The sequence below is a fragment of the Anser cygnoides genome, chromosome 31 (genome assembly GCF_040182565.1).
Source record: "Anser cygnoides isolate HZ-2024a breed goose chromosome 31, Taihu_goose_T2T_genome, whole genome shotgun sequence".
Lineage (NCBI taxonomy): Eukaryota > Metazoa > Chordata > Aves > Anseriformes > Anatidae > Anser > Anser cygnoides.
The window spans coordinates 509,107-531,271 of record NC_089903.1 but is presented as its reverse complement, the minus strand read 5'-3'; the positions used below and the strand labels follow the sequence as shown (position 1 = coordinate 531,271).

At 53.6% G+C, this 22,165-nt stretch overlaps 1 protein-coding gene across 7 annotated transcripts in view; it reads right to left on the bottom strand.

Annotated features, from left to right (window-relative positions):
* Positions 1-22,165, bottom strand: part of LOC125181655 (uncharacterized) — a 44,572-nt gene that overhangs the window by 11,712 nt on the left and 10,695 nt on the right. For 5 of the 7 annotated variants that reach the window (XM_066985208.1, XM_066985209.1, XM_066985211.1 and 2 more), the window contains 3 exons: positions 9,609-9,680; positions 8,217-8,318; positions 7,749-7,856 (listed from right to left, as the gene is read on the bottom strand). In XM_066985208.1, coding sequence (XP_066841309.1) covers positions 7,749-7,856; positions 8,217-8,318; positions 9,609-9,680 — 282 coding nt within the window. Of the gene's footprint in view, positions 1-7,748; positions 7,857-8,216; positions 8,319-8,949; positions 9,058-9,608; positions 9,681-22,165 lie in introns of all 7 variants that reach the window. The other 2 variants (XM_066985214.1, XM_066985210.1) reach the window with 2 other exon arrangements.

Sequence of the window (22,165 nt, the reverse complement as noted above, 5' to 3'; positions counted from 1 at the left end):
GGCTCACCCTTTCAGATGCACGGTATTTACAATAAAGGGTTCTCATTCATGCATCCCGTCAAAATAAATAAATAAGTAAATACATAAAAAAGAAATGGGGGAAGAGAAAGAGAGAAAAAAGGATTTTACATGATCTTGGTATCAATCGTACTTTTGCTGCCCTTCGGCACTGTTAGGGGTTCCTCAGGCTCTCTCACAAGAGCAGGGCTGTCCCCCACTTCTGCTCTCTAATGAATTCAGTGCTGCAAAACCAAACCAGAACAGAGGTGTTGCTGAACTAACAAAAGCAGAAGATTGATCAATAGCTAAAGGGGTGAGCTTTGTGAAACCTCTCTGGCCCTGGCTGTTTCCTGCAGTTCCCCACCATCACGGAGATGGGCCAGAGCCCCCTCGACCTGCACGAGGGCTTGGGAGTGAGACAACAGGATCGTCCAGTTTCTCCTGTCCACTCATTTCTCCCTTACTCAGGGAATGCTTAAGAAAGAGGCGGAAGGGCTCTCAAAACCAGGAGCCCTCTGTGTTCAGCATTGCCATCATCTTCATACTTTGGGCGCTAGCACACGGAAAAAGAAGAAATTACAAAGCTCTCTCAGCTGAGTCACAGGAAGAGCCGCTCTCAGCAAGAGCGCTGCAGACTGAGGCCACAACATCAGCCAGAAAATGCTGAGCAAATGCAGCTTTCTCACAAGCCTCCTCTCTCCTCAGCGCCTGTGTCTGCTGGCTTTCACAAAGTGCCTGTCAAGACATTGCTGCAAGGAAAACATGCAGGCTGTTTCTCTGCTTCTTCTGTGACCTGGATTTGGAAGAACCACCACCATGGGACACTTCTCAAACAAGGCATCAGTATTGGCAGCCACCCTCGCAGGGAAGAACCCTTTCCTAACGCCCAGCCTGAACCTGCCCTGTCCCAGCTCCGTGCTGTTCCCTCGCGTCCCCAGAGAGAAGAGATCAGCGCCTGCCCCTCCACTCCCCTCCTCAGGAAGCTGAGGGCCGCCATGAGGCCTCCCCTCAGTCGCCTCTTCTCTCGGCTGAACAAACCAAGAGACTTCAGCTGCTCCTCACACCTCTTGCCCACCAGACCTTTCACCATCTTCAGCAACCTCCTCTGGACACTCTCCAATAATTTTATGCCCTTCAGGACACAAAACTTGTACTTTCAGCTTCAGTCCTTAAAGAGTTAATGAGTTTCCCTCGAAGTGCAACGGAGCGTTTAAGACCAGTCAGAAGATTTCTTCCAAACTCTTTTAGCATTTTCCCTTTCTAGGATTTACATCTCTAGTCTTAATAGCTGATCTTCCTTCTTTCCAAATTATAACTATAACCTTTTAAAGGATTTACTTCTGCCTTTTTGTATGACAGAATTTGTTTGGACAGTTTGACGCTGAACTATCATGGAATCACTTAGGTTGGAGAAGATCTCTGAGATTGAAGATTTGAATGGATTTGATCGAAGATTTGAAGGATGTACCCCTTGAAAGGTATGACTGGGAACTTTTTACTGATGGTAGTAGTTTTGTGAAGAATGGAGCACGATATGCAGGGTATGCAGTAACAACCCTGAAGACAGTAATTGAAGCCAAACCTTTACCACCTGGAACATCAGCACAGCGAGCAGAACTGTTAGCCCTAACTCGAGCACTGGAACTGAGTAAAGGAAAGATGGGAAATATTTGGACAGATTCAAAGTATGCCTTTGGAGTGGTCCACGTTCATGGAGTATTATGGAAAGAAAGAGGGCTGTTGTCCTCACAAGGGGCCAATATAAGATATCACGAGGAGGTGTTAAGTCTGATAAATGCGGTACAAAAACCAAAACAAGTGGCTATCATGCACTGCAAAGCCCATCAAGGACGAACCTCGAAGATATCAGAAGGGAATCGGTTGGCAGATCAAGCAGCTCGACAAATTGCTCGGAAGGTGCGGAATGTGATGGCTTTGGTACCACTCAAGGCAGGCCCCACTCGTCTTAATCTTCCCAAGGAAGCAAGATATTCGCCAGAGGATGAGAAATTAGCAGATCTCCTAAAGGCCCGAAAGAACTCTGATGGATGGTATGTAACCGCTACGGGCCAGGTAGTAATACCCCCCTTGGTGATGCGAGAAATACTTCAGATAAGACGTAATGAGTGTCACTGGGGTGCAGAGGCAATGGTAACATTTTTAAAACGTAGCATTATCTCTACACATATGTTAACAGTGGCAAAATCAGTAACGTCAAAGTGTGAGATTTGTTTGAAAAATAATCCAGTAGCAAGAAAACATGCTGAAATGGGAAGAGTGAGAGTAGGGATAGAACCAGGAGATTACTGGCAAGTTGATTTTGTAGAGTTACCTAGGACTAGGGGATATAGGTATTTGTTAGTAGGGGTTGACACCCTGTTTAGTGTTACTAATGTCAACGAAGGAAACTACCGGTGCATAGTAACACATGAAAATAGCACAGATTATGGGATAAGAGAAATATTGGTATATCCAAAATTGGATAAAGGGATATTGGTAGCCCACCAAAAAGGATCTAGAAGAAAAAGGGAGGACCAGGTACCATGGACACAAGTGGTACAGATCCCACACGGGCAATCATCAGAGAATTTACTGGTAGGATTGATTAAAGATTTTGCCATAATGAAAGGAACTGATAGAATTAAAATTCAGTTGGGCATTAGAATCTCTATTTGCACAGGTAGCTGCTTATCGAAATAGAGAAACGATTTATAAACTTACAGGACAAGTAAGGCTTTAGAGATTTTAATATCCAACTACAAGCTACAACTAAAATGGTGCTACAAAATCGATTGGCATTAGATACGCTGTTATTAACGGAACATGGAGTATGTGGATTTCTAAAAGATCGTATTGATCATTGCTGCATCCACATTCCAAATGTGACTATTGATATAGAACATGACATAGAACAACTGGCTCGAGTGGAACAAGATGCAGAACAGGAAGAGAAAGATATGACAACAAGCTGGTTGGATAAAATTCTTAGCGGATGGAATATTAGTAATTGGGTTAATGGACACAAGTGGTACAGATCCCACACGGGCAATCATCAGAGAATTTACTGGTAGGTAAAGGTAAAAAGTTCAACTCTGATGAAGACATCTTACTTCATCCCGACGACCACCCGGACGACCACCAGAGAGTGATATGCAAGCGCAGAAGGACTGATTAGATAATTAGCATACAAAGCGGGGCTAGGCGGAGCTAGGAAATGAATATGCATAGATGTGTTGTAAAACTTAATGCATATGTAATATTTTAGGAGATAAAAGAGAACTGAGTGAACAAATCGGACGAAGTTAGATTTGGGCAGGCATGCCCCTAACTTCCAGCGCCTAATAAAAGCACCTTCATATAATCACTTTGTGGCTTATGTGTCTTCGTGAATGCTAACAAGATGGTCAGGTCCAACCGTTAACCGTGCACCGGTTAACCGTTAACTGAGAGCCTTCTCTCCTTCGGCTTCTGGCCCCAGACAAATCTGAGGGAGGAAGAAGCTGAGGCCTGTACATGGCAAAGGACAGAAGGTGAGGCTTGGCTGTCCCCGAGAAGACAGAGCTTCAGCCCTGTGCCCTCCAACCCTGGGCCCATCCACGGGGAGACAACTCATCCTCACCCCCAGAGGGGACTCCGGAGCTCGACCCGAGCTTTCTGCTCCTCCAAGGAGCCACATGGGAGGAGACGGCCACCCTCAAGTGAGATTTTGCAAATGAGGATCTCTTACCTTTGGTGGTGGCAGCACCTCGGGTCTCCCCTCTGGTTCCAGTTGCTTGTGCCAGCGTGTGGCAATCCCAGCCCTGACTCCAAAGAGTTAGGAATTTTTTCTTGTACTCCTTGAGGAGAGCTGAGCCGTAGGAGCGTTGGCATGGGGTGCCCTGGCCAAAATCGGCCATCCGTGCAGGGTCAGGACCTGAGGAGGGCTGGCTGTGGGGAGCCTGGCCTCGGCCCAGGATCAGGAAGGGCCCGGGCTTGTGTGTGGCTGCGGCACTGCCAGTTTGAGCAGGGGGTTCTCGGGTGAGCGCTGTGCAGGGTCGCTGCCGCGCTCACAGCCCTTCTGTCTGCTCCTGCTGTGCTGCTCCCCAGCTCCCTTCCCCTGCGTTCCCTGCATGGTGGGCACAGTCTGGCTGACCCCCAGCACCGAGGACCCTCAGGGTTACTTGTCAATCAGTCACAAAGTCCTGCTGTGGGTTCCTGGGTGTTGCTGTACATAAGACCCGGACTGCTGTGCTGTATTATTCAATATTTATTGAAGGTATGGCCAAGGCTGCACCCCGGGGGGGGCTGCCCCAGCCATTGGAAGAGGGTGGAGGGGGCTGTGGAGGTGATGTCTGTGTCCACGAGGACTGGGGGATACTGGGCCGGTCGCGTGCCTTCCATTGGTCTGCTGCCGTGCGTGGGGGCTGTGGAGGCCGGGCTGGTGGCAGGCGGGTCGGTCTTCCAGGCACTGATGGTGGCCGCTGGTGTCGGGCCTGGCTCTCAGGCGTACCACGGTGGTCAGGCTGCCTGTAGGGGCTCACGGAGCGGCTGCGGGTGTCAATGTCTGGGCTGCCTGGGCTGTGGCGAGGCGCCTGCGGAGACAGGAATTTGCTGAGGCCGTGCTGCGGTGCCAGGCGGGTGCGAGGCAGCAGGGTGCAGGCACCCGGCTGTGCGTGAGCTGTGGGCACACAGTGCTCTGTGCAGAAAACAGGGTGCCCTGTGCCCTCGGCTGGGACTCTGCTCCCCTCCACATCCTGCCCCAGCTTGTCTCCTCCCCAGCGGCTCGCCAGCCATCCTGACCTGCCTGCTCTGCACGTGCTGTCCCAGCAAGAAGACCTGGCCCCCGCAGAGACAGGGGTCCACAGCCGGGCTCTGCAGGGCCCGGTCACCACAGCCACCGACTGCCCTTTTTCAGAGCGCCTTGCAAGGACCAGTACTCAGCTCCCTGCCCAGCCCTGGCCCTGGCCCAACAAGGTGACGGCCTCGGCTCCCTGTTCGGTGAGGTGCTGCCCATCCGCTCTTTGGGATGTGTAATTAAACACACAAGCTCTGTGTGTGCTGAAGACACGCACGCTGGCAGCGCTCAGGTGCGGCTGTGACACACCGACTGCCCCTCTCCAAGGCAATGCCCGCAGCTGGCAGGGCTCATCCCCATGCTCCCAGTAGCTGGCACACCTTGGCTGAGGCGGACACCTGCAATTCAGGGCATCCCAGAACAGGGTGCCTTGTGCTGGGGGGGAACTGGCACTGCTGCGCTTCTCTCTCCGATGGCACCCTCTCTCAGCTCCTGCATTTCTCTTCCTGACCTCGCTTTGCCTACGGCTGTCCCTGGCTCTGCTCTTGCTGCGGAAGGGCCAAGCTTCGCTAAGACCAGCAACAGAAAAATGGGCTCCAGAACAGAATGCCCAGGAATTAGAGGCCACCTAAAGCACTGGACAGCAGAAATTTCAGAAGAGTCTGGTCAAAAACTAACTGCTCACTTCACAATACGCTAACGACAACTGCTTCCTGGCTGGCAGCAGCCACATAATAATGTTAACAAAGATACGGTAACGAATTTGGGAGGGGGAGAGGAGGAGAGGGAGCGGGGGAACAACAACTCACTGGTTTTTCTGCCTCCAACGCCCCACAAGCACACAGCACGCAGCACGCAACTGTCCCAAGCAGGACGAGAACCAAGAATGCCACAGCGCCTCCTACGCTGTAACTTCGGAAATTCTGGGGCTTTGCGGTGTTTGCATTGTTCTCCCCATCCACGCCTGCAAGAACAATTGTGGACATTGCTGTGTCCTGCGCACTACTGGTAATCTCACAGGAGGTCTGGCATTGCCAGGAAGTGTTCTGTTTCATTTGGTTAGCATCTTTGAGCAAGTGAAAATCCTCAGGCCGCAATGCTTCCTGAGGTTCAGCAGAAGCTGGGGAATCTGCCAAAGGCACTGCAACTCAAGGCACTCTGGAGCCTCCCTTTTGCCTCTCAGCTTTGTTTTCCCTCCATCCTTTGTTTTCCCTGCCATAATGCTGAGGGCCCAGTGTCTCAGGTTTGCTCCCCCAGCTCTTTGGAGTTCTAAAAGGTCTTAGGTGCTTGCCCACCTTCGCTGCTCGAGGCACACTCGGAGCCTTAGGGACAAAACTGAACAAAATTCGGGAGCCCAGGAGTGCCAGTGAGGCAGTGCCCCATCTGCACTGAGTCAGGGCACCACTCTGGGCCTCAGCTCACAGGAGGGGTCCCATTTCCCATTGTCTGCTCAGTGGGCTTCTGACGGCCTCGTTCCCCCAAGAGCAAAGTTCCAAAATCCCTGGGAACTGGGTGCGCTGGGAGGTGACCCCTCTCTAACCACAGCCACAGAGCTTTGTGAGCGTCCCTCCGCTGCACTGCTGTCACAGCCCGGGGAAGACAGCCATCCTCAGGGAGCCACTCCTGTCTTCCTCTGCAACACTTGCTGCCTACTGACACTCTTGGGTTTGGCTGCTGACATGAGCTGCAAGAGCGGGCACCAGGGCAAGAACCTGCACACGCATGCTGGTTCTGGTTGGTGACAGCGGATGACCAAGAAACAGCCTTTACCGGGTGGGGCAGTTGACTTCATTGCCTCTGTTCTTTTGCCAGGGAGCGGCAGTGTGCGACCGCTTCCTTGCCAAAGCACCTCCTTCGGCACAGTCTCTCTAACCATCCCTTTAGAAAGAACACAGGACTGTGTGACTACAAGGAACTGCTCCTCCTTGAACCGTATTCTGGGCACAGTTGCAAGCACACACCAGTTGTTGCTGCTGGCTGGATACCAAAGTTTGCACGGAACAGCTCGGACCACTTATGGTAGTGCTGGGCTAGCAGCTGCCCCCGGGACACGGTGTGACCCACAAGCGGCAGTAGAGGCTCTCGGCCATCTCTGGCGCTCACCAGTGCCTGCTAGGTGTGAAATTGAGTGTCTCCACTCTGATCCATCCCTTCCTGCTGTGCAGGTTACAGTGTGTCCACACATGGATTTAGAACCTCAGCTTCCCAAGTCTTACGGCGGACAGAGTGAAATATACCCACCAGGTGCTGCCTTCTCTAAGTCCTTTCTAATTTCCTCTATGATGTGAGAGTACCTCACGGAAAGTTTTCTTCCTTTAGCTTTATCCTTTGCTCTTAGAGGACCTGAACAGAAAGTAGGAAGTTAACTTTGGCACCAGTGCAATTTGGAGAAGCAGGGCTTAGTTTGTGAAGTCAGTGAAATGGCTACCCACTGCTGGGATACCAGCTGGGCTCCAGCGCAGGAAGCAGCCGAGGGTCTGGCAAAGCCCTCCCTGGGGACACTTCTGCAACCAAAGACCCGTGAGAAGTTTCTGTCACATCAACACCTACATCAGTAGCTCTATGGCAGTGCCCTGTTTGCACTGGGTCAGGGCATCACTCTGGGCCTCAGCTCACAGGAGGGGTCCCGTTTCCCATCGTCTGCTCAATGGGCTTCTGACGGCCTCGTTCCCCCAAGAGCAAGGTTCCAAAATCCCTGGGAACTGGGTGCGCTGGGAGGTGACCCCTCTCTAACCACAGCCACAGAGCTTTGTGAGCGTCTCTCCGCTGCACTGCTCTCACATGCTGTCACAGCCCGGGGAAGACAGCCATCCTCAGGGAGCCACTCCTGCCTTCCTCTGCAACACTTGCTGCCTACTGACACTCTTGGGTTTGGCTGCTGACATGAGCTGCAAGAGCGGGTACCAGGGCAAGAACCTGCACACGCATGCTGGTTCTGGTTGGTGACAGCGGATGACCAAGAAACAGCCTTTACCTGGTGGGGCAGTTGCCTGTGTTGCCCCTGTAATTTTGCCAGGGAGTGGCAGCTTGCGACCGCTTCCTCGCCAAAGCACCTCCTTCGGCACAGTCTCTCTAACCAGCCCTTTAGAAAGAAAGCAGGACAGTGTGACTACAAGGAACTGCTCCTCCTTGAACCATATTCTGGGCACAGCTGCAAGCACACACCAGTTGCTGCTGGCTGGATACCAATGTTTGCACGGAACAGCTCGGACCACTTATGGTAGTGCTGGGCTAGCAGCTGCCCCTGGGACACGGCGTGACCCACAAGCGGCAGCAGAGGCTCTCGGCCTTCTCTGGCGCTCACCAGTGCCTGCCAGGTGTGAAATTGAGTGTCTCCGCTCTGATCCATCCCTTCCTGCTGTGCAGGTTACAGTGTGTCCACACATGGATTTAGAACCTCAGCTTCCCAAGTCTTATGGCGGACAGAGTGAAATATACCCACCAGGTGCTGCCTTCTCGAAGTACTTTCTGATTTTCCCTGTGATGTGAGAGGACCTCAGGGAAGGTTTTACTCTTTCAGCTTTATCTTTTGCTCTTAGAGGACCTGAAGAGAAAGTAGGAAGTTAACTTTGGCACCAGTGCAATTTGGAGGACCAGGGCTTAGTTTGTGAAGTCAGTGAAATGACTTCCCACCCCTGGGATACCAGCTGGGCTCCAGCGCAGGAAGCAGCCGAGGGTCTGGCAAAGCCCTCCCTGGGGACACTTCTGCAACCAAAGCCCCGTGAGAAGTTTCTGTCACATCGACACCTACATCAGTAGCTCTATGGCAGTGCCCTGTTTGCACTGGGTCAGGGCATCACTCTGGGCCTCAGCTCACAGGAGGGGTCCCGTTTCCCATCGTCTGCTCAATGGGCTTCTGACGGCCTCGTTCCCCCAAGAGCAAGGTTCCAAAATCCCTGGGAACTGGGTGCGCTGGGAGGTGACCCCTCTCTAACCACAGCCACAGAGCTTTGTGAGCGTCTCTCCGCTGCACTGCTCTCACATGCTGTCACAGCCCGGGGAAGACAGCCACCCTCAGGGAGCCACTCCTGCCTTCCTCTGCAACACTTGCTGCCTACTGACACTCTTGGGTTTGGCTGCTGACATGAGCTGCAAGAGCGGGTACCAGGGCAAGAACCTGCACACGCATGCTGGTTCTGGTTGGTGACAGCGGATGACCAAGAAACAGCCTTTACCTGGTGGGGCAGTTGACTTCACTGGCTCTGTTCTTTTGCCAGGGAGTGGCAGCTTGCGACCGCTTCCTCGCCAAAGCACCTCCTTCGGCACAGTCTCTCTAACCAGCTCTTTAGAAAGAAAGCAGGACAGTGTGACTACAAGGAACTGCTCCTCCTTGAACCATATTCTGGGCACAGCTGCAAGCACACACCTGTTGCTGCTGGCTGGATACCAATGTTTGCACGGAACAGCTCGGACCACTTATGGTAGTGCTGGGCTAGCAGCTGCCCCTGGGACACGGCGTGACCCACAAGCGGCAGCAGAGGCTCTCGGCCTTCTCTGGCGCTCACCAGTGCCTGCCAGGTGTGAAATTGAGTGTCTCCGCTCTGATCCATCCCTTCCTGCTGTGCAGGTTACGGTGTGTCCACACATGGATTTAGAACCTCAGCTTCCCAAGTCTTATGGCGGACAGAGTGAAATATACCCACCAGGTGCTGCCTCCTCTAACTCCTTTATGATCTCCTCTATGATGTCAGGGGATGTTGGGGAAGATTTTCTTATTTCAGCATTGTCCTTCGCTGTTAGAGGACCTGAACAGAAAGTAGGAAGTTAACTTTGGCACCAGTGCAATTTGGAGAAGCAGGGCTTAGTTTGTGAAGTCAGTGAAATGACTTCCCACCCCTGGGATACCAGCTGGGCTCCAGCGCAGGAAGCAGCCGAGGATCTGGCAAAGCCCTCCCTGGGGACACTTCTGCAACCAAAGCCCCGTGAGAAGTTTCTGTCACATCGACACCTACATCAGTAGCTCTATGGCAGTGCCCTGTTTGCACTGGGTCAGGGCATCACTCTGGGCCTCAGCTCACAGGAGGGGTCCCGTTTCCCATCGTCTGCTCAATGGGCTTCTCATGGCCTCGTTCCCCCAAGAGCAAGGTTCCAAAATCCCTGGGAACTGGGTGCGCTGGGAGGTGACCCCTCTCTAGCCACAGCCACAGAGCTTTGTGAGCGTCTCTCCGCTGCACTGCTCTCACATGCTGTCACAGCCCGGGGAAGACAGCCATCCTCAGGGAGCCACTCCTGCCTTCCTCTGCAACACTTGCTGCCTACTGACACTCTTGGGTTTGGCTGCTGACATGAGCTGCAAGAGCGGGTACCAGGGCAAGAACCTGCACACGCATGCTGGTTCTGGTTGGTGACAGCGGATGACCAAGAAACAGCCTTTACCTGGTGGGGCAGTTGACTTCACTGGCTCTGTTCTTTTGCCAGGGAGCGGCAGTGTGCGACCGCTTCCTCGCCAAAGCACCTTCTTCGGCACAGTCTCTCTAACCAGCCCTTTAGAAAGAAAGCAGGACAGTGTGACCCTAAGGAACCGCTCCTCCTTTCGAGGACGGTATCTTTGAAAGGTAGTGCTTCTCAAAAGACATCCCTAAAGTTTAGAAGCTACGGCCTGGGCTTCTGGGGGAGGTACTCACTACTCCAAACAACATGTCATTCACAAAGAAAAATCTAAGTGTTCGACTCCTGGCAGTCTACCAGCACAGACAGCAAAATCTGGCCTGCTGCGAGACCAGGAGATTGCAGGAGATCTTCTTGTTCACATCGCACATAGTGCATTTTTGGCACACTGCAAGATGTTGCTCAATTCGTGCCTTCAAAGAGGACAGAAAAAAGCTGCATCCAGTTCAGAGGCAGGAACAGCCCTTCTGAGAAGCATGTCCATCCCATCATGCTGACTCCATCCCATGGGAAGGGCAAGAGTCACACACATCAGGCTGAGCCGCAAGCTCTTGAACCATGTTGTGGGCACAGTCGTGGGCATCAGGGAAGAGCCCACAGTCCCCAAACAAGAGGAGAAGCACAGCCAAGTCATTTGAAACCCAACTAGAATTGGACAGCTAAATCAGCTGAAACTGAGGTAAGCGCCAAGGGTGCTTTTCCCCTGCAGTGACATGTGTCTCCCGGCAAATGAGACAGCAAGGACTGCTTGGGCTGTGCCTCCTGCCTTGAACTCGCCCAGCTGCAAGCAGCGCTGTGCGGGAGCTGAACACAAGTTCAGCAGAAGCCCTTTGCTGCTGGCTGGATACCAATGTTTGCACGGAACAGCTCGGACCACTTATGGTAGTGCTGGGCTAGCAGCTGCCCCTGGGACACGGCGTGACCCACAAGCGGCAGCAGAGGCTCTCGGCCTTCTCTGGCGCTCACCAGTGCCTGCCAGGTGTGAAATTGAGTGTCTCCGCTCTGATCCATCCCTTCCTGCTGTGCAGGTTACGGTGTGTCCACACATGGATTTAGAACCTCACCTTCCCAAGTCTTATGGCGGACAGAGTGAAATATACCCACCAGGTGCTGCCTCGTCTAACTCCTTTATGAGATCCTCTATGATGTCAGGGGATGTTGGGGAAGATTTTCTTATTTCAGCATTGTCCTTCGCTGTTAGAGGACCTGAACAGAAAGTAGGAAGTTAACTTTGGCACCAGTGCAATTTGGAGAACCAGGGCTTAGTTTGTGAAGTCAGTGAAATGACTTCCCACCCCTGGGATACCAGCTGGGCTCCAGCGCAGGAAGCAGCCGAGGGTCTGGCAAAGCCCTCCCTGGGGACACTTCTGCAACCAAAGCCCCGTGAGAAGTTTCTGTCCCAGCGCCATCTACATCAATAGCTCAGTAGGAGAGCATACCAGGGCTCGTGCCTTGACAGGGCACACACACGTGCCGGTCTATACCCTCCCACCTGCAGAGATGCCTGGCTGACGTTTGGGCTTTGAGCTGGCAGCTCTCAAAGGAAGTCAAAAGCCACAACTTACCCAGGCCATCTCCCAGAGCTTCAGTCCTGGAACCCATCTGGGAGCCTGGATCACCTTCGCCTTCGGTCCCATCTGTAAACACAAGTGGAGTCCCTCCTGTGAACTACGCCAACATACTCCTTCTGACCAGAGTGACAGAGAATGCGGTTCAAAGAGGGGACTGCTCCACGGCACTCGTCTCTCCCTGCCACTCCAGAGCATCTTGCAAACAGTTGCTGGGTGCCTGCAGTGGCACCGTGCTGGTACAAACTAAGCGTGCGTGGAGCTGCCCGGAGAAGGGCCCTCCCCGTGCCCACCCCAGGTCTCAACTCAAGCGCAAGGTGCCTGCTGGCTCTGCAGCACCTAGATGCTCCTGCCTTCCGCTGACTTACCTGGCAGATTAACCTGAGGCTCGTGGTCCACATCAGGCTGAGGTGTCGAGTAGCCAGAGCCTACGAGAACTGCTGCAATCAAGCACAGAAGAGAAACATTCCCCGTGCATGGTGTGATCTACCTCTTCCTTAGTGACCTGCAGCGACTGGAGGGGGCTCAGGCAAGGATGTGGGACCCAGACACGAGCCAGGATTTCCAAAGCCGCAAAGGGGCCTGCTGAGCTGTAGGCTCCCTCTTGGCCTCTTCCCAAATCCTCTCTCCAGGCTGTGCGCAACACCCCGCAGGGACCACGCTGCCAAAGATGTGGCCCCTCAGGTGTTTCTTACAGGAAGATCTCTGCTGGACACAAAGGAAGACCCCACTGCAGGGGGAGCGTGCAGACCCCGGGAAAAATGATCATCCATGTTTGTCATGGAGAAGCCCCCTGACCTGTGAGCAGCTGAACCCTTGCTGAGCTAGCTCAACAAACCGTTAACAAACAGCAAGGAAATGAACACGGACAACTTACCACCTGTGGGACCCATACTGGCAGGCTCAGGAGCAGGATTCCATGGAGGCACTTGACCAGTACTGCCTGTGGGCACAAGTGGGATCAGACACAGGTAAGGGGAGCTTCCATTGCCTCTTGGGGCCTGCCTCTTCCTCAGTGACCGGGAGGCACTGGCTGGGGCTCAGGTAATGACATGGCCCAAACAGGAAGAAAAGCCTGGGTTCTTCCCTCTCTGTGGAGAGGGGCAGGGGTGGCATCTCTCCAAGTGAAGAAATATTCAGGGCTCATTTGTGCAAGCCCCCTCAAGGCACAAACGCGCTTGGAAGACCCTGAATAAACTATTACAGCCCATTAGCCATCTTCCTTCAAGGAAGCACACTCGCAACGTACCTCGGGGATCCTCCTGAGGCTCCAAACCATGATCCAGCTGAGAAGCTGGATATCGAGAGCCAACATCGTCATCATCTAAAATCAAGCAGAGATGAGAGACGTTGCCATGGCATGCTGTGCTCTCCCTCTTCCCCAGCACCCTGCAGTGACTGAGGGGGCTGAGGCAATGTCACGGGACAAAGATGCAGGTGGAAATTTCCCAAGAGGGGCCAGCGGCCTCAGCCCCACAGGGGCTCAGACCCGGGCTTCTCGGCCCCAGCGCCGCTCCCGGCCCCCCCGGCAGGAAACAACCCCGCAGCAGCCACGGCCCCACCGTGCCACCCTGCGGGGCTTCTGCCTCCTGCCTGCCCCCTGCCCGCGGTGCCCGCCCGGCCCTGCTGCCATCCCGTCCCCGTCCCCTCCATCCATACGCGTGCCGCGCAGCACCATGCCGCCCAGGGTTTGGTGTTGGCCCCGGCCCTGCCCACCCACCTGCTCCCGGTGGTCGCCATGGCGCAGCCTGGGCACCCCGGGCACACAGGGCCACCAGCAGGAGGAAGAGGACGCAGGCAGGGGCCGTGGCTCCCCACACTCGCACCATGCTTCCACCACCGCCGCTGCAGCTGCAGCTACTGCTGCTGTCAGGACCGGTGCGGAGCAGTGCCTGTGGGCTGGCCCAGCGTCACAATGGGGTGTCGGGATGTCACGGCCCAGCACTGCATCACCGAGAGGTATTGTGACCTCGCAGCCCTCCCGGTGTCACGGAGCAGCGTTGGGACCTCATGGCCCTCGCAGCGTCACGGAGAGGTGTTGTGACCTCACGGCTTGGCACAGCGTCACAGCAGAGTTCCGAAGAAATTCTGCATTTCAGCTTACACTTCTTGCTCATAGGCTTTCAAGTAAAACTCGTGTTTTACCCGATTTCCAATGGTGATTTATCCGGCTACAGAATCTGTCTTTGAGACTAGGGAATGTTACCCAATGATTTCCTGAATTGCCAAGGTGATGGCATTCATGCTCTGCGGGTGGCAAGTCGCAGGCTGGCAGCCAGTTGAAGGAGCTGACACGGTGTCTGTGGGCTTTGAAGGGCACTCGCCTTTGCAAAGGGAGATGCTGTGAGAAGCGTGGCTGATCTTTGCTCTTTTTGTTGAACCTCTTCTTTCTTCTTCCCCGCCTCTGAATGCAGCCATTACTTCCACGGGGCTGACCAGTCTTTGAGGTGCACAATCACCGTCCCAGTTCCAGCACAGCTGTCCCACTACGTGCACTGCTGTCCCAGTACAAGCATCAGCATCCCAGTACCAGTGGAGATGCCCCACCAAATCTGTCCTAGTACCAGCAGCATGGCCCCAGTAAGAGCATCACCACCCGAGTACCAACATCACTGTCCCGCTTCCAGTACCACCTCCAGCACCCTGATTGCCCCCAGCTCCACTATTGGTATCTCCACAAGGTCCCAGCACCACTACCGGCATCTCTGTCCAGGACTGGTAGCAGCATCCCCAACTTGGTGCCAGCATGCCCAGCCCCAGCTTCCCCCGCCCATGCTGGTATTGGCAACTCCAGCCCCAGCAGCCCCAGCCCCAGCATCCCCCAACCCACCGCGAGCACCCCAGACAGGCACCTCCTGGGGACCCCTACAGACAGCCGGCCCATTGGCTCCCCATCACAGCTCCATGGTACCAGTGGCGGTACCACAGGGCCCGCTTCCACCACAGATGGGAGCAGCATTGGCACCCCTGCAAAAGAGAGGAGGTGGAAAACCAAGGAAACCCTACTAACCTGAAAGTACCCCAAACTACCCCCACCCCTGTCTCCAGGGCCTGCTTGCTGCCCCCATCCCTGGAGCGATGCTGATCCCATACCAGCCCGCTCACATCCCCACCATCCTCCACCTGCTGCCTAAGGCCAATGCCTGGTCTGGGGTGCCGGGCTCACAGTTCGTGTGGTGCCGCTCCCACCTGCGGTGCTGCCCCTACCCGCTGCTCCTCCGTGTCCCCCCAGCTGTGTCTGGGGTCAGCCCATGGTGATGGGGACACTGGTGCCCCACCGCCGCTGGAGCTGAGGCCTGGGGGCCATGCCGCACAGGGAGCCCCTGCACCCCACAGGCTCCTGCCTGCTGCAGGCCCCCATCCACCCCGGTCCCCCACCACCGCTTCTCCTGAATCCTCTGCTCCCGGGGCAGCTGCTCCCTGCTCCCTGGAACCTGACCAGGAGCAGGGGGCAGCCGCCACTCCCCTCAGAGGACAACGTGGTGCTCCCCAAAGATGAGGGGACACAAATCCCACCACCACCCCCCCAGACCACTCTGGCTCCACCAACCTGTGCTGAGGCGGCACCCGGTGGTGAGTCTGCGGCAGTGGCACAGCCACTGGTGGAAGTTTTACTGGCAGTTTTCTTCCTATCACCAAAGATTTTCAGCTCGACGTCTTTGTGGCCACCATAGCCAAGATGGCTGCCATTCGCCACTTCACGCAGGAGACATTCTCGGTTTACAAGCAGCAATCTAGAAGGGCACCTTTCCGAGTCAGCTCCCTTAGTACCTGGATCAAGAAGTTATCATCGAGGTGCTTTAGGAATTTCCTGGACCTGTTTGTGTCTGTTCCTTGTCCTTCCCTGCTAACATCTGGCAACCCAAAGTCACCCACCCACTTAGGGACAAGGGCAGCTGATCTGGAGACATTGCCTAATTCCTTATTGAACCATCCAGCCGTGTAGTCACCCGGGATGGGAGGCCTATCTCCAACTCCCACAACATCCATTTAATTGGTTTGTCCCTTAATCCTCACTCAGAGGCTCTCAACCGTGTCATTGCGCCAGCCCCCTGCCTCACCTGCCCTGCCTATCCCTCCTGATGAGCCTAGGACCGTCCCTCGCAGCACTCCAGTCACAGCCCTCTGCCCAACCAGTCGTGCTTATGCCAATGATGATGTAGTTCTGGGGCTGAGCCAAAGCTTGCCAGTACGTCTGGCTGAAGGCTCACCCTTTCAGATGCACGGTATTTACAATAAAGGGTTCTCATTCATGCATCCCGTCAAAATAAATAAATAAGTAAATACATAAAAAAGAAATGGGGGAAGAGAAAGAGAGAAAAAAGGATTTTACATGATCTTGGTATCAATCGTACTTTTGCTGCCCTTTGGCACTGTTAGGGGTTCCTCAGGCTCTCTCACAAGAGCAGGGCTGTCCCCCACTTCTGCTCTCTAATGAATTCAGTGCTGCAAAACCAAACCAGAACAGAGGTGTTGCTGAACTAACAAAAGCAGAAGATTGATCAATAGCTAAAGGGGTGAGCTTTGTGAAACCTCTCTGGCCCTGGCTGTTTCCTGCAGTTCCCCACCATCACGGAGATGGGCCAGAGCCCCCTCGACCTGCACGAGGGCTTGGGAGTGAGACAACAGGATCGTCCAGTTTCTCCTGTCCACTCATTTCTCCCTTACTCAGGGAATGCTTAAGAAAGAGGCGGAAGGGCTCTCAAAACCAGGAGCCCTCTGTGTTCAGCATTGCCATCATCTTCATACTTTGGGCGCTAGCACACGGAAAAAGAAGAAATTACAAAGCTCTCTCAGCTGAGTCACAGGAAGAGCCGCTCTCAGCAAGAGCGCTGCAGACTGAGGCCACAACATCAGCCAGAAAATGCTGAGCAAATGCAGCTTTCTCACAAGCCTCCTCTCTCCTCAGCGCCTGTGTCTGCTGGCTTTCACAAAGTGCCTGTCAAGACATTGCTGCAAGGAAAACATGCAGGCTGTTTCTCTGCTTCTTCTGTGACCTGGATTTGGAAGAACCACCACCATGGGACACTTCTCAAACAAGGCATCAGTATTGGCAGCCACCCTCACAGGGAAGAACCCTTTCCTAACGCCCAGCCTGAACCTGCCCTGTCCCAGCTCCGTGCTGTTCCCTCGCGTCCCCAGAGAGAAGAGATCAGCGCCTGCCCCTCCACTCCCCTCCTCAGGAAGCTGAGGGCCGCCATGAGGCCTCCCCTCAGTCGCCTCTTCTCTCGGCTGAACAAACCAAGAGACTTCAGCTGCTCCTCACACCTCTTGCCCACCAGACCTTTCACCATCTTCAGCAACCTCCTCTGGACACTCTCCAATAATTTTATGCCCTTCAGGACACAAAACTTGTACTTTCAGCTTCAGTCCTTAAAGAGTTAATGAGTTTCCCTCGAAGTGCAACGGAGCGTTTAAGACCAGTCAGAAGATTTCTTCCAAACTCTTTTAGCATTTTCCCTTTCTAGGATTTACATCTCTAGTCTTAATAGCTGATCTTCCTTCTTTCCAAATTATAACTATAACCTTTTAAAGGATTTACTTCTGCCTTTTTGTATGACAGAATTTGTTTGGACAGTTTGACACTTGCTGAACTATCATGGAATCACTTAGGTTGGAGAAGATCTCTGAGATTGAAGATTTGAATGGATTTGATTGAAGATTTGAAGGATGTACCCCTTGAAAGGTATGACTGGGAACTTTTTACTGATGGTAGTAGTTTTGTGAAGAATGGAGCACGATATGCAGGGTATGCAGTAACAACCCTGAAGACAGTAATTGAAGCCAAACCTTTACCACCTGGAACATCAGCACAGCGAGCAGAACTGTTAGCCCTAACTCGAGCACTGGAACTGAGTAAAGGAAAGATGGGAAATATTTGGACAGATTCAAAGTATGCCTTTGGAGTGGTCCACGTTCATGGAGTATTATGGAAAGAAAGAGGGCTGTTGTCCTCACAAGGGGCCAATATAAGATATCACGAGGAGGTGTTAAGTCTGATAAATGCGGTACAAAAACCAAAACAAGTGGCTATCATGCACTGCAAAGCCCATCAAGGACGAACCTCGAAGATATCAGAAGGGAATCGGTTGGCAGATCAAGCAGCTCGACAAATTGCTCGGAAGGTGCGGAATGTGATGGCTTTGGTACCACTCAAGGCAGGCCCCACTCGTCTTAATCTTCCCAAGGAAGCAAGATATTCGCCAGAGGATGAGAAATTAGCAGATCTCCTAAAGGCCCGAAAGAACTCTGATGGATGGTATGTAACCGCTACGGGCCAGGTAGTAATACCCCCCTTGGTGATGCGAGAAATACTTCAGATAAGACGTAATGAGTGTCACTGGGGTGCAGAGGCAATGGTAACATTTTTAAAACGTAGCATTATCTCTACACATATGTTAACAGTGGCAAAATCAGTAACGTCAAAGTGTGAGATTTGTTTGAAAAATAATCCAGTAGCAAGAAAACATGCTGAAATGGGAAGAGTGAGAGTAGGGATAGAACCAGGAGATTACTGGCAAGTTGATTTTGTAGAGTTACCTAGGACTAGGGGATATAGGTATTTGTTAGTAGGGGTTGACACCCTGTTTAGTGTTACTAATGTCAACGAAGGAAACTACCGGTGCATAGTAACACATGAAAATAGCACAGATTATGGGATAAGAGAAATATTGGTATATCCAAAATTGGATAAAGGGATATTGGTAGCCCACCAAAAAGGATCTAGAAGAAAAAGGGAGGACCAGGTACCATGGACACAAGTGGTACAGATCCCACACGGGCAATCATCAGAGAATTTACTGGTAGGATTGATTAAAGATTTTGCCATAATGAAAGGAACTGATAGAATTAAAATTCAGTTGGGCATTAGAATCTCTATTTGCACAGGTAGCTGCTTATCGAAATAGAGAAACGATTTATAAACTTACAGGACAAGTAAGGCTTTAGAGATTTTAATATCCAACTACAAGCTACAACTAAAATGGTGCTACAAAATCGATTGGCATTAGATACGCTGTTATTAACGGAACATGGAGTATGTGGATTTCTAAAAGATCGTATTGATCATTGCTGCATCCACATTCCAAATGTGACTATTGATATAGAACATGACATAGAACAACTGGCTCGAGTGGAACAAGATGCAGAACAGGAAGAGAAAGATATGACAACAAGCTGGTTGGATAAAATTCTTAGCGGATGGAATATTAGTAATTGGGTTAATGGACACAAGTGGTACAGATCCCACACGGGCAATCATCAGAGAATTTACTGGTAGGTAAAGGTAAAAAGTTCAACTCTGATGAAGACATCTTACTTCATCCCGACGACCACCCGGACGACCACCAGAGAGTGATATGCAAGCGCAGAAGGACTGATTAGATAATTAGCATACAAAGCGGGGCTAGGCGGAGCTAGGAAATGAATATGCATAGATGTGTTGTAAAACTTAATGCATATGTAATATTTTAGGAGATAAAAGAGAACTGAGTGAACAAATCGGACGAAGTTAGATTTGGGCAGGCATGCCCCTAACTTCCAGCGCCTAATAAAAGCACCTTCATATAATCACTTTGTGGCTTATGTGTCTTCGTGAATGCTAACAAGATGATCAGGTCCAACCGTTAACCGTGCACCGGTTAACCGTTAACTGAGAGCCTTCTCTCCTTCGGCTTCTGGCCCCAGACAAATCTGAGGGAGGAAGAAGCTGAGGCCTGTACATGGCAAAGGACAGAAGGTGAGGCTTGGCTGTCCCCGAGAAGACAGAGCTTCAGCCCTGTGCCCTCCAACCCTGGGCCCATCCACGGGGAGACAACTCATCCTCACCCCCAGAGGGGACTCCGGAGCTCGACCCGAGCTTTCTGCTCCTCCAAGGAGCCACATGGGAGGAGACGGCCACCCTCAAGTGAGATTTTGCAAATGAGGATCTCTTACCTTTGGTGGTGGCAGCACCTCGGGTCTCCCCTCTGGTTCCAGTTGCTTGTGCCAGCGTGTGGCAATCCCAGCCCTGACTCCAAAGAGTTAGGAATTTTTTCTTGTACTCCTTGAGGAGAGCTGAGCCGTAGGAGCGTTGGCATGGGGTGCCCTGGCCAAAATCGGCCATCCGTGCAGGGTCAGGACCTGAGGAGGGCTGGCTGTGGGGAGCCTGGCCTCGGCCCAGGATCAGGAAGGGCCCGGGCTTGTGTGTGGCTGCGGCACTGCCAGTTTGAGCAGGGGGTTCTCGGGTGAGCGCTGTGCAGGGTCGCTGCCGCGCTCACAGCCCTTCTGTCTGCTCCTGCTGTGCTGCTCCCCAGCTCCCTTCCCCTGCGTTCCCTGCATGGTGGGCACAGTCTGGCTGACCCCCAGCACCGAGGACCCTCAGGGTTACTTGTCAATCAGTCACAAAGTCCTGCTGTGGGTTCCTGGGTGTTGCTGTACATAAGACCCGGACTGCTGTGCTGTATTATTCAATATTTATTGAAGGTATGGCCAAGGCTGCACCCCGGGGGGGGCTGCCCCAGCCATTGGAAGAGGGTGGAGGGGGCTGTGGAGGTGATGTCTGTGTCCACGAGGACTGGGGGATACTGGGCCGGTCGCGTGCCTTCCATTGGTCTGCTGCCGTGCGTGGGGGCTGTGGAGGCCGGGCTGGTGGCAGGCGGGTCGGTCTTCCAGGCACTGATGGTGGCCGCTGGTGTCGGGCCTGGCTCTCAGGCGTACCACGGTGGTCAGGCTGCCTGTAGGGGCTCACGGAGCGGCTGCGGGTGTCAATGTCTGGGCTGCCTGGGCTGTGGCGAGGCGCCTGCGGAGACAGGAATTTGCTGAGGCCGTGCTGCGGTGCCAGGCGGGTGCGAGGCAGCAGGGTGCAGGCACCCGGCTGTGCGTGAGCTGTGGGCACACAGTGCTCTGTGCAGAAAACAGGGTGCCCTGTGCCCTCGGCTGGGACTCTGCTCCCCTCCACATCCTGCCCCAGCTTGTCTCCTCCCCAGCGGCTCGCCAGCCATCCTGACCTGCCTGCTCTGCACGTGCTGTCCCAGCAAGAAGACCTGGCCCCCGCAGAGACAGGGGTCCACAGCCGGGCTCTGCAGGGCCCGGTCACCACAGCCACCGACTGCCCTTTTTCAGAGCGCCTTGCAAGGACCAGTACTCAGCTCCCTGCCCAGCCCTGGCCCTGGCCCAACAAGGTGACGGCCTCGGCTCCCTGTTCGGTGAGGTGCTGCCCATCCGCTCTTTGGGATGTGTAATTAAACACACAAGCTCTGTGTGTGCTGAAGACACGCACGCTGGCAGCGCTCAGGTGCGGCTGTGACACACCGACTGCCCCTCTCCAAGGCAATGCCCGCAGCTGGCAGGGCTCATCCCCATGCTCCCAGTAGCTGGCACACCTTGGCTGAGGCGGACACCTGCAATTCAGGGCATCCCAGAACAGGGTGCCTTGTGCTGGGGGGGAACTGGCACTGCTGCGCTTCTCTCTCTGATGGCACCCTCTCTCAGCTCCTGCATTTCTCTTCCTGACCTCGCTTTGCCTACGGCTGTCCCTGGCTCTGCTCTTGCTGCGGAAGGGCCAAGCTTCGCTAAGACCAGCAACAGAAAAATGGGCTCCAGAACAGAATGCCCAGGAATTAGAGGCCACCTAAAGCACTGGACAGCAGAAATTTCAGAAGAGTCTGGTCAAAAACTAACTGCTCACTTCACAATACGCTAACGACAACTGCTTCCTGGCTGGCAGCAGCCATATAATAATGTTAACAAAGATACGGTAAAGAATTTGGGAGGGGGAGAGGAGGAGAGGGAGCGGGGGAACAACAACTCACTGGTTTTTCTGCCTCCAACGCCCCACAAGCACACAGCACGCAGCACGCAACTGTCCCAAGCAGGACGAGAACCAAGAATGCCACAGCGCCTCCTACGCTGTAACTTCGGAAATTCTGGGGCTTTGCGGTGTTTGCATTGTTCTCCCCATCCACGCCTGCAAGAACAATTGTGGACATTGCTGTGTCCTGCGCACTACTGGTAATCTCACAGGAGGTCTGGCATTGCCAGGAAGTGTTCTGTTTCATTTGGTTAGCATCTTTGAGCAAGTGAAAATCCTCAGGCCGCAATGCTTCCTGAGGTTCAGCAGAAGCTGGGGAATCTGCCAAAGGCACTGCAACTCAAGGCACTCTGGAGCCTCCCTTTTGCCTCTCAGCTTTGTTTTCCCTCCATCCTTTGTTTTCCCTGCCATAATGCTGAGGGCCCAGTGTCTCAGGTTTGCTCCCCCAGCTCTTTGGAGTTCTAAAAGGTCTTAGGTGCTTGCCCACCTTCGCTGCTCGAGGCACACTCGGAGCCTTAGGGACAAAACTGAACAAAATTCGGGAGCCCAGGAGTGCCAGTGAGGCAGTGCCCCATCTGCACTGAGTCAGGGCACCACTCTGGGCCTCAGCTCACAGGAGGGGTCCCGTTTCCCATCGTCTGCTCA